Here is a 13,095-nt window from a genome sequence, read left to right on the forward strand (position 1 = left end):
CATTCTTGACAGCGCACCCACCCTTACTCTCGACAGCACACTCTTTCCTCATGCACCCGTCCGTTACACACCTTTCTCGCGCACATTCTTGCGCACACTCTCCCGTTACATTCTCTGTAACACTCACCACAGGCGTACACTTTCTCGTTACATCCTCTGTAACACTCACCACAGGCGTGCATTCCCCCTTACTTTTGACAGCGCACTCTTTCCCCATGCACCTGTCCGTTACACACCTTTCTCGCGCATCCTCTTGCGCACACTCTTTCGTTACTTCCTCCGTAACACTTACCACACCGCGCTTCCATGTACCTCCTCGCACACGCGCTACGACCGACTCACTCTCGACAGCACACTCACTGGTCGGCACGCACTTTTTCCTCACACACCCCATGGTCGGACATTCTCGCACACCTCTTTTTTCGCACACCATACCTGTCGCACACTTCACCAACGGCCTCTCACGAACACCCGGGTCTAAATCAACCCCCAAGCCGACTGAAGCTTTCCTCACATCATGTACATTTCCGATTATATCACCACTCACGTTGGCACCTCGTCTCCGCACCTCCTTTGCCACCTGCAAACTCTTTATTTGGTTAGTGAGCAGCACATCACGATTCGACCACAGACCTTGTACCAATTCCATTACTTCCTCCTTTATCTCCCTCTTAGTTTCTGTCCGTCCCTTCTTAATTTCACTCACCTCTTCTTCCACTTCCTCTAATTTTTGCTTCACCTCTTTTATTTCCCGGTGCGTCTCCTCAAGTTCGTCCTCTAAGGCTACCGTGACCGTCTCTATGTGCATCCTCACCTGCCGGTCCTTTGTCTCCATTACTTCTGTCACCTCATCCAACCTCATTGTCAGTCCCTCACGTACCATCTGACATTGCCTCTGTGTCGCTATTAAGTCATTTTTAATTTCTTTTTGTGTCGCCTTTAACCCTCCTAGTACCGCAGTGTTCTTTTGAACCTGCTCCACTAACTCCGTCTGTCCCTCTGTCAGCTGTTCCACCTCCTCCGTCAGATCTTCTATTCCCCCTTGTAACTTTGCCGTCCCATTTCTCACCTCTTTCTCCATACGCTTCTCACCTCGCTTTACCTCCTCGCGTCGCCCCGAAACCTCCTCACTTACACCTCGTCGTATCCCCTCTTTCATCTCCTCCATCTCTTTTGTAGATGCCACCCTCATCTGTCCCAATTCATCCCTCTGAGCATCCAGTTTACTTTCTAACCCGATTTGCACCTCCTCTATCTGGTTCCCCATTCGTTTGATTTCCCTGGCAGATTGTTCCCCTATTTCCCGCAATTTGTCTTCCATCCTATTTTCTAACCCCATTAACCTCCGCTCATCCCTCTCCTCCACGGCTGCAGAAACCCTCATCCACGCCTTCATCACCTCCCGTCTGGACTACTGCAATAGCCTCCTCTATGGTTCACCCTCAAAAATCACCAATAAACTCCAATACATTCAGAACTCCGCTGCCCGTCTACTCACCCATTCCCGGACCCGTGACCACATCACCCCCGTCCTTTACAAGCTTCACTGGCTCCCCATCCCCCAGAGAATCCAGTACAAAATCCTCCTCTTGACATACAAAGCCCTCCATAACCTGGCCCCATCCTACCTGGCTGACCTCCTCTCCAGACACACTCCCACCCGCAACCTCCGCTCTGCTGGTACAAACCTCCTGACCCCCTCCATCCGGACCAAATTCAGATCCTGGGGGGACAGGGCCTTCTCCATCGCTGCGCCCACCCTCTGGAACTCACTACCTCACACCATCAGAGACTCCTCCTCACTCACCACATTCAAAACATCACTAAAGACCCACCTGTTCAACACTGCATTCAACATTCAACCCACAGCATTTAACCCCTGACTATCTCTTCTCCTTCTCCCTCCTTTTGCTTTAAATATTTCCCTATTGATTCTTGTCTTTTTTGAAATTGTTGTTTTCATGTATTGTTATGCATTATGTTTGCCACTCTGTCAAAGCGCCTTTGGGCTTCTGGAAAAGCGCTATACAAAATAAATGAATTATTATTATTATTAACCCATTTTTCACCCCCTCTAACCCATTGTCTAATCCTTCAAATTTCTTGTCTAATCCCTCAAATTTAGCTTCTAGCCGTTCCCCCATTTCTCCCATTTTGCCCCCCATTTCCCCCATTTTGCCCCCCATTTGCTCACTCTGTCGCTCACTATTAGCCCTCAATCCCACAATTTGGTTTCCCAACCGCTCATCCATTTCTCTTCGCTCTCGGGTGGACTTATCATTTTGGGCATCCATTTTTGCCTTCATTTGAATCATAAAGACTCGCATGTACTCCGGCATTTCTGGCTCGGCTGCCGCGACCACGTGCGCAGCGCAACTTGGTGCTGCTACGGTCACAGGCGCGGCAAAATTTGGTGCCGCTACAACCACGTGCGCGATAGCGCCATTTTGTGCGTCTGATACCCCCCTCAACCACCTCCTCCATATACATTACCCCGAGGTCCTGCGTTACTCCTAACCCCTCCTCTAGCTCACCCACCGGCATCCGATCGCCTTGACCAGCCATGGCGCGATTTCAAAATTCGGGTTTTTGTAAAACAACACAAATTTCCAGCAGCTTGTAATTTTGAGCGCGTTAAGCGCGCTTCGGGTCCGTATCTCACTCCCAGACACCAATTGTTACGGTAATAACACAATTGGTGTTCCAAAATTTGGGCCTAACAAATTTAGTCCCAGGTCCGAATCCGACACTCCTGACACCAATTGTTACGGGTCGCGGACAAGATGTTATTTTGACCGAGCGGTGGTGTATTACCGCGACCTAACAGTTCCCCCGATTCTTCCCCAACTCACCCGATTCACCCCAAACTTTGGCCGTATCGCACCGCAGCTGCCCAATCTGGAAAACTCTAAAACGACCGAATGCAAAGAGGAAAAGGAATAAGACGAGAAGACGGACAGAAGAGTAATTGGATTTATTATACACACAAGCAAAAAGAAAGCAGTTACGTTTATTTACAGACGAGATTAGATACACAGTGCAACGCTAGCTTACCTACAGTCTTAATTAACCCAGGGACAGAACAAACAAAAGACAGACTCACGTAGGCAAATGGATGGAAATTGCAGGCAGGAATGACAGGAGGTGGGTGGCTGGAGGAAGGCCCGGAGCTGGCTGGAGTTTGATCCCGCACGGGATGTCGGGCTGGACCTCGACGGCCGCCGATGCCACCGATCCTGTCGTGTGCGCGGGGTAGCGGGTCGGAGCTGCTTGGTGGAGCCAAGCCAACGCTGCTGGTGGGGGGTCTGGCGTGACGGGTTCTCTCGCGTGACGGGTTCTCTCTCTTACTAACTCCAGGACTCTTTGTAAGTCCAACTCTTCCTCACCACCGACAACTCAACGCAACCCCTCCACTCTACGCAAACACTGACCACCACTGACGACCAACCCAGCTCTGACCAAAAAAAACCACACACTCCGCTCTTGTCGTAGCTCATCCCGTCAAAGCTCATCTCTGGTGGACACGCCCTGCCTTGGGTTATATAGGCCCCGCCCCTCAACCTTTGCGAACCTCCCCGATCGCTCTTCCTCCGCCCTCTCTAGCCAAACCCCTGGCTCATGGTTGGTCGAGTGGGGCTGGCTCACTCCTCCCCTCTATGACGAGGTGGAGACACGCCTTTCTTCTCCGACCCTGCCTCATGGTCAATGGCGGTAATTGGAGCGGAGGTAGTTTCTAATCGACGAAAAGGGGGAATGGAGGTTTTGGGAATGGGAATGAAGGGAATCTATCTTTCACTTGGTGCAATGGCGTACTTCTATTAATGGGAGACACAGCCTTACCCTAAAACACAGAATAAGATATAACTATTGAACAGGGGTATTCTATGTTTGTCTGTGGTGTGGATGCTTTATGGACTAATTATGGGATGCCCTTTGACCTTTACACAGCTCCGGAGGCAGGAGGCGCAGAATAAACAATAATAATAATTCACACAATCAAAAAAATATACAGTCCTCATATCCACAACAATATATATATATATATATATATATATATATATATATATACACACACACACATACACACACACACACACTGTCGGACCCCGCTATTCGCGGAATCCGCGTATTTGCGGGCGATAAAATGCGACATGTTTCTCGATTCGTAGAAAAATGTCCCGCGAAATCGCGTTTTTTTTTGTTTTTTTTCTATTTGCGGCTGTGTTTCACAAGATCGCTGTCCCCCCCCCCCCCACCCCCCCCCCTCTATTCGCGGCCATGTTCTGCGAATTCGCGGTTTTTCAGGGGCACATAAAACAATGAGCTGCTAGCTTGACACATTTATAAAACCCATCTTTCACCAGCCATGCATAAAGCAGCTGGATGTATGCAAAAAAACATCTTATACAAGCCGCAAGCATGACCTGTTTATACATTCACTGCTGTGTGCTTTGCGTTTTCATGGCTTTCACAGCCGCGAATTTTACCCGCACTATAAGCAAGCTTCACGGGATATCCCACTGTATGTGTAAACAAGTCCACCCCGCGAATATTTTACGCAAATCTGGACAAATGTAGAAATTAAATTCCTCCAAGAATGCCTCGTCGATGCATCCTTGGTGGTTGTAGTAATACAAACCGAGATGGTTTCATGCTACACCAATGGCCAAGAGTGCCTCCCACCACTACCCACAATGTTTGCAATCCTACATATACAGACTGTGTCCTCGATCTCAATCATTGTTCTCGTCCTGTTGCTTTGACCTTCGTTCTTGGCTCTCGCTCTGCTCATCATTCAATCATGGCTCCCAAGCGCAAGACCAGTGCCAGAGTGGCGTTGACTACCAAGAGGCAGAAGAAAGTGATGAACCTCAGCAACAAAATTGGAGCTGCTCGACCCGCTTTTGTGAGGAGAGAGTGCGGTCTCTGTGGGCAGGCACTATGGCGTCAACGAATCCACCATTCACTACATACGGAAGAAGGAGAAGGCACTTCATGACTACTTATTCGAGCGCTGTGTCGAGTACGAAGGTGGTCCTCCATGTCCGGGATGTCCACATAGAAAGGACAGAGAAGGTTCTCGGCATATGGATCGAGGACAACACGAAAAAGAGTATGCCTGAGTGGACCTCTCATTTGCGCAAAGGCCAAACAAATTTACGATCATCTGTCTGGTGCGGGTGGTGCCAGCATGAGTGATGCGCTGAGCGATGATTGTACAAGCAGCACGACTTCATTCACTGCAAGCGGGGGATGGTTCCATCATTTCAAGGAGCGGTATGGTCTCAAAAATGTGAAGTTTACAGGGAACGTACCTCCGCGGACCACGAGGCGGCAAAAGTGTTCCCTGCTCAACTGGCGAGGCTGATCCAAGAGAAGGGATACCTCCGAGAGCAGGAGTTTAACGCTGACGAGACTGGACTCTTCTGGAAAAAGATGCCCACAAGAACTTTCATCTCGAAGGAGACAGCATCGGGATTAAAGGCTTCCAAGGACCGGGCATTTCCTCTCCTCTGTGCAAGCACAAAACAAAAGGGGACTTCATGCTGAAACCCATGATGTTGTACCGTTTCCTAAACCTGCGTGCTCTCAATGGCAAGAACAAGCAAAGTCTGCCCGTGTTTTGGAGGGCCAACAGGAAATTCTGGATGACGGCAGCAACCTTCTTGGACTGGTTCCATAATTGTTTCGTCCCTCAGGTGGAGAGGTACAATGGTACATGGTGGACAAAAACCTTGCATTCAAGGTTTTCTTGCTCCTGGACAACGCTCCTGTCCACCGCGCGGACCTGGACATGGCTCACCTGAATGTTGAGGTGATCTTCCTGTCGCCCAATGCAACCTCCCTCATCAAGCCACTTAACCAAGGTGTGATTTCAACGTTTAAAATGTACTACACCCGTCACACCAGGCCTCACCATCGGGCAGTGTTGGAAGGATTTTAACATTGCCCACTGCATCGGCGCCATCAAGGAGTCGCTGGATGAGGTGAGAGCCTCCACCATCAACGCGTGCTAGCACAACCGGTGGCCACAGGCAGTCAGAAACATTACTGGCTTTCCTGATAAAATGGAGGAGAGGCATGTGATTGTTGGGTTGGTGCAGCAGTTGGGAGGGGAAGGATTTGATGACATGCAGCCTGAGGAGTTGGAGGATCTCATTGCCTCACATGGCGACAACCTCACCGAAGAGGAGTTGGAGGCCATTATAATGGTTTCCGATGAGGAGGAGGAGATGGGCAGTGATGAGGAAGAGGTGCCGAAGTCTAACCTCAGTCCAGTTCCTGGGCGAGTTGCTGCATGGCATGTGGGCACTTGTCGACAAGTTGGAAGATGCTGACCCAGTCATGGAGAGGTACCTTAAGTCCAAGAGGGGCTTGGATGATTTGCTTCTCCCCTGCAAAGAGCTGCATCGAAACCTGCGGCAATCTGCCAGGCAACTCTCCATAACACATTTCTTCAGCCATGCTCCCTCCACTTCAACACCACCAGCACCCTCTCCTGCCATCCTCTCAGTGTCCTCACCAGGGCCCTCACCAACACCTTCAACTGCTGCCTCTCCCTCAGTGCATGACGTTGCAGGACTATCATTTGGGTCATCCTCAGAGTTCGAGCAATTCATGGGATTTTAATTTATCACCATCATCATCATCATTTGAAAGTTGCGTGTGTTTGTTAAATAAAATTTTGAAATGGTACATGATGGTGTTGTGTTCTTAGCTCACCTGGAACGAAGTTCAGGGGAGCTTATGCGATGGCGCGTCGTCTGTCCGTCCGTCAGTCTGTCCATAAACACTTGCATCTTCTTCTCCTACATTCACGGGATTTTCGTCGACCTTCGCGGATTATCGCCAACATTCACGGGTTTTGTCTCGCCATTTCCGGGACTTTCATCAACCTTTGCGGATTATCGTCGACATTCTCTGGATTTGCCTCGCCATTCATGGATTTTGCCTCTCCATTCGCGGTTTGTCCTCTCTATTCGTGGATTTTCACGACTCTGGAACCTATCCCCCTTTTTTCCATTGAAATAATGCCCCGCTATGTGTGGGTTTCTCTATTCAAGGATTTTCCAGGAACGTATCCCCCGCGAATAGTGGGGTCCCACGGTATATATATTTGTTTGTGTGCGCATGACCTGGTCCTGGGTAACCCAATCGTGTGCAAAATCTGGTGGAGATTGGCCTGGGCATTTTTTTTGTTCTATGATTTTCAGACCTACACAAACACAGACAGAGAATTTTGTTATTGGGATGAAGGGGTAGCTAAAAACCTTGCTTAGATTCTGAAGTACCTACACCCAAAATTTGGGTGCAACGATCTTGGTGCAAAAAACGGACAAACGCACAAACAAGCACTTGAAAATATTTACAAGATAACTTGTAATGCTAGCTCCCACTAGGTGGCGCTATACAATGCATATTGACATTGAGAATTGGTGGTCTCACCTCAAAACCCTTTTCTTTCTTTGTTTTGTCCCCCGTTGCACCGCGGAGCGAAAGGGGGACTATGGTTTTCCCCTCCAGGCGTGCGTGTGTGCGTGCGTGCGTAAGCGAAGGACTGCATTCGAATTTGGTGTGTGGGTGCAACCCACGTCAAAATCCAAGATGGCCGCCGCCATGTATGTCTGAACCTTGTGAGCGGAATATCTTGGAAAAATAAGCGAAGTACCAACTTCTAATCTGGTGTGTGGGTGTATCGAGGCATAAGGAAGAACGCTATTGAAAATTGGGTTGCCACGTCAAAATCCAAGATGGCCGCCGCCATGTATGTCTGAACCTTGTGAGATGAATATCTTGAAAAATAAGCGAAGTACCAACTTCTAATCTGGTGTGTGGGTGTATCGAGGCATAAGGAAGAACGCTATTGAAAATTGGGTCGCCACGTCAAAATCCAAGATGGCCGCCTCCATGTATGTCTGAACCTTGTGAGCGAAATATCATAGCATGTTTTCTGCGTCTTCCACTTTGTCAACTCACATCACTTCCCCGACGGGGGACTGAGGCGTAACGCTTGTGTTTATATTAAAATGTGTTTGGCCACTCATTTCCAGACCCTGGGCTATTTTTTTTTTTTTAATACCACCTGGAACCTTACCAGGCATGCCTCGATTACAACCACCAGTTTTAAACTAATTCCGTCCAGTGGTTCAGGAGTGCATAAATATCAGGGAAACAAACACACAAACAAACACTTCTTGGATTATCTATGTGGTATGATGTTTGCTTTATAATGGGAAACGTATGGCTGCTTTGCCTGATCCAAACAAACAGCACTTTTTTTTTTTTACAGGATCTAAGGCTCATAGTGGAAATGCACACACATCTCACACATATTGACATAGAGAGGAATACAAGAGACATAACATAGAACTGTTTGATGAGACAAATCTAGGCAATGAGCTTGTGGGAAGTACCGTCACTTCCTGGGGCACTGTGGGTACCAGTGACACCACAACAATGGCACCGCCTTTTTCACTGCACTCAACTGGGCATTACCTGAGGAGGAATTTCTTCCTCCCCATGGATGCCAACATATGGGGATTGTCCGTGCGTTGTATCCTTTTAAATGCTGAACATCAAGCAAGGAAGCAGCATGTATCATTTTAAAGTCTTTGGTATGACTCGGCTGGGATGTGAACTGCCAAACTCAGACTCTGAGCGGACGCTCTATCTAACATTCTAACCCTTACACTATTGAGTCTGGTCGATTTGTCTACTTTATAAATTTCTTCTCTACTTCAGAATGTGTGTCAGATGAAAAGCATTTGTTTGCATTTGTATTAATGCCAAGTTTATTCGCAAGTCTTCTTGGATGGCATTAATGCACTTACTTCTTCTTGCAGGGCCTCCTAACAGTGGGAAATCTGCGCTTGCAGCCAAGATTGCGGAGACCTCAGACTTTCCATTCATAAAGATTTGCTCCCCTGAGAAGATGATTGGCTTTACTGAACATGCAAAATGTCAGGCTATAAAGAAGGTAAGATTTGTCGATTTCGTTATATATTTTCCAAAATGTTTTTGGTACAGCATCTTTTATTATTATCATTGAGTTTATGTAACCCAACTTTTACAGATTGTCCGTGAGTTTTGCAGAAGTCGCACCAAAATTACGGAGGTACAGACAAGCCCACAAAGTTATGGAAATTGGATGTTAAAACAGGAATTCATAAAAGTTTGATTTACCCACTCCTGATTGCTGGTAAAATTGAGAATGCTCTTCCAGGGGTTATAAAAATAAAAATGCATTGGTTTTGAAATAAAAATGCTCACAAGGAGCTTGAAAATCCAGTTATTATAATGGTGCAGTAGTAAGTGGAACTGCACTTGTGTAGAGTTGAATTCTGAAAGTTGGCGAATATTTTGTATTGTGTTTGTGGGAGAGGGTTGGGGGTGGGGGGGAACTTTAATCACACTAAAATACGCAATTTTGTGTCCGTCTGTCTCACCGTGATACATTCCGTTGTCACTTATCCCATCTCAACCAAACATTCCAGTGAAAACATGGGCCTAAAACAAAGGTTGTTGTGCCATCATTTTGCCCCCTCCCCCAGGGGTTTTTTTCAACCTTGGACAAATGCCGTGTTAAGGTGCATATATAAGTTATTGTGTAGTTTTGTGGTGCACACCTACCGGAAGGAAAAATTATTATAACCACAAAATATTCGGTCAATTCAATCAAACATATGATTGCCTTTCTAAATAGTCGCTTGTGTTGTTTAACATTAAACTGAGAAAGTTCGAGGAAACTGGATTTTCTTGAGGCATTATATGCTTGGAAATATAATTCCACAGAGACTAACAGACTTGAGCAGCCTTGACTAGCTAGGCCTCAAGGTAGGCCACAACCTACGCATCAATGGTCGTTAACTAATAAAGGTGCTTAAATGAGACTTCATCCATGAATGATGTATCCAATTGCCTGTTCAATATATCTTGCCATCAGAGTATATGTGGACTGCATATGGATTGTGTATAACTGGAATATTGCAGCTTCATCTATGATTTCTCCTGGGCATGGCTTCATGTGACATGTGGTATTGCCCTGGACACCCTTACAGCCCAATTGTAACCTTTATTTGATGCATACACTCCATTCCTAATGGTCACTAGCATTGTTTAATACTTGCCTGAGGGAAATTTGTTGAACAATGGACTATACATGCACACATACACACCGGCAGTGTATAGATATAGACTAAGAGTCGCTAGTCCCTCACTCCTACCGGAAGTTAACATATTATAACCACAACTTATTCGGTCAATTCAGGCCAATGATAATGGAATAATAATAATAATAACAATAACAATAATAACAATAACTAGAACGGCACTCGGTAGAGCACGTACCTCCGCCAGACTGAACAGTTTATGTTTTGTAACCCACTGATAGGCCGGATCTGGATTCGGACCTGAACCAAAATCTAATTGGCTTGTTGTTGTCACCTAACCAACTCGTCCACCAAGTTTTGTCATAAGTCGCCCATAACTTTTTGAAATATTATGTTATATATTGTTTTTGGCTGTATCGCTCAATGATGAAGAATCACCTAAAAAATTATAAATTCTCGTATCTGGATCTGGATCATCTTCAGCAAAATTGAATCGATTCATGCTTGATTCATTCAATCCCAACCTCTCCACCAAGTTTCATCCGAATCCGTCCATAACAATTAATAATAATAATAATAATATTGACATGCCATACGTCATGCGAAGAAGCAGGACATTAAATATTTCACCTTTGGAGGACATTTTTCTGTTCAAACTGGTACATCACTGGTACATCTGCAATAATGGTAATAGCATAATTAACAAGAGGGAGAAATGTTTTGCAATACATGTCCCCTACTGGTCCCAATATTTAGCATAGTAAAGCTTATCACATTTTTAAAATGGATGAAACACCCTGAAACTTGAACCTGCTCTGTAACTTATAATCATAATGACTCGGTGTAATATTGGTGAAACGCAAGAAAACAGCCTTGTTCTGTAACTTTATCACAATAAAGTCCTGTACCAAGTTTCAGTTGAATATGTTGAAGGGTATGGGGAAAAAGCCTGGAAAACCACAAGTGGGATGGATGGACAGACAGACAGACAGAGAGCTAACCGATAGTTTCATCCGGTGAAACCAGTAGGGGACTAATAATATTGAAGTTATTAAAAAATAAAATTAGTAATGATAATAACATGGCTAATTCCAAAGCATCATAGGCTAAGCATGTGTGAAAATGTATGAATGAATGAATGATCGTTTTAAGGCCAGGTTGGCCTTGCGGGCCCCATGACAATCATGGTTCCCTGTTTGAGGCAATGTTTTTATGGCCAGATGCCCTTCCTGACGCCAACCCTTGGTCGCCTCTTACGATGCGCAGGGATACGGTGTACCTATTCTAAACCGGGGTACACACCGTGATCATTCATCCCAGCAAGCTGGTACTCGATTTGCCGACCTCGGAAGGATGACAGGCTGAGTCAACCCCCCTGGTGTTAATTCAGCGATCGATCGGGATTCGAACCCAGGATCCGAGGATCCCAAGCCGGCACCCTAACCGCTAAGCCAAATGTATAATGAAGGCAAAAGGGAATTTGAATACAAATGGAACTCAACTATGTAGAATGGTGTGGACATGCATAAACACATAACGCCCATCCACCCCCTCCCCTTGACCGCTTCCTTGGGGAGCGGATGTTTCTAGTTAAGAGAAGTATTAAATCAAAAAAATATCCGGTAGTAAATTTATTCTATCATTATTTACTGATTAGTTGGTTAAAATATGAGTTGTCATAGCGGTGCAGGAAATAAAGCAAAACTGCCTGTGTGGAGGTCAGTTCCACAAGTTGGTAAGTGAAACCATGATGAGCCAGCACCCACCAATACTGTATATCATGTTGTGATGATATTGGCAAATTGCAGAAAATCATACTTCTTATAGGTCGGCATTACTGATTGTATTTATACAGGTGGAGTAGGCAGTTCTTTTTTAGAATGAATTTTACGAGCAAATACCAAAGATTCTTTCTTTTCCAACAGATATTTGATGATGCCTACAAATCCCAGCTCAGCTGCGTCGTAGCTGATGATATTGAGAGACTTCTCGGTAGGTCTCGCCTCCAAAACTGAGTTTTGCATCGAGAGTTGTGTTAATTGAATACTTAAAATGTTTTTTCTGTTGTTTTGAAAGGAGCGAGTGTTTTGCTTCCCACCATCTCAGCAATATCAACCCCAAATAATGCTTTATTATTGTTTTGTATTTATTTATTTATTTTATTTGGCTCAATATGTGTCCAAAAGTGTCCAAAAGGACACTTGCTCGAGTAGGTTGGAAGCGTACTACCCTCAACAAAGCATTGCAGCTACTATGGTGGAATTGAGCTCAGAAATGGTATACTTTTTCATATGTAGAAACTGTAGGGGGACATGATGCACCAAGTCCAAATGATCTGAAATATTCTCACTTAAAATTAGTCATTATTAGCAAAATCCTTGGCTGTGCAAAAAAGAAAAAGAAAAACGATCTCAAACACAAGGTGGTGAGACTTTGACCGACCATTCTTGTATTGAACCTGTTTGCCAAACTTCAAGAGAAGATTTGTTTGGCCTTGCTGTGTCCATACAGCCTACCCCTCTAAAAAATAATTTGGCTACATGAATTTAGGCAGACTAACTTGTTTAACGTTACCTCATCCTGATATTCCAAAGTATGAGGTGCTGCCCATGCCCATGCAGTATCTAGACGACTTTGTAGTTGCATCGTATATGATTGGGTGTATAATCCCATTGATTAAACAGGTTTGATATTTAGCTTTCTTTACTTCCCTTCTTTTTTAAATACAAAGTTAGCATCATGGAAGAGCAAAGTTGATGATGTTATCATTGTTAATAAGAGTATGTTTATCGCTTTGGGAAATGAGCAGCTGACATTTTGAGCAACAGACCTTTGTCAGAGCAAAATAAAAGGACTAAAATTCCAAATCGCTCCTCCTTTCGCACCAGTAAACATACTTTAAAATTGGAGAACTTTGTCGAACCATGCCCAAGGCCACTTGGACACACAAGTCAAGCCATTAGGCCTTGCAGCATACCTCAAACCA

General features: G+C 45.4%; 1 protein-coding gene across 3 annotated transcripts in view; it reads left to right on the plus strand.

Moving 5' to 3' along the window:
* The window catches only part of NSF (N-ethylmaleimide sensitive factor, vesicle fusing ATPase), a 74,521-nt gene that overhangs the window by 48,414 nt on the left and 13,012 nt on the right, over positions 1 to 13,095 (plus strand). For all 3 annotated transcript variants that reach the window (XR_010981452.2, XR_013624316.1, XM_068097474.2), the window contains exons 15-16: positions 8,844 to 8,977; positions 12,035 to 12,101. Coding sequence is in view for 1 of the 3 variants with exons in the window: in XM_068097474.2 (XP_067953575.1) it covers positions 8,844 to 8,977; positions 12,035 to 12,101 (201 nt within the window). In the remaining 2 variants the exon portion in view is untranslated. The remainder of the gene's footprint in view (positions 1 to 8,843; positions 8,978 to 12,034; positions 12,102 to 13,095) is intronic.

Source organism: Myxine glutinosa, chromosome 1, assembly GCF_964187855.1.
Source record: "Myxine glutinosa chromosome 1, kmMyxGlut1.1, whole genome shotgun sequence".
Classification (NCBI taxonomy): Eukaryota; Metazoa; Chordata; class Myxini; order Myxiniformes; family Myxinidae; genus Myxine; species Myxine glutinosa.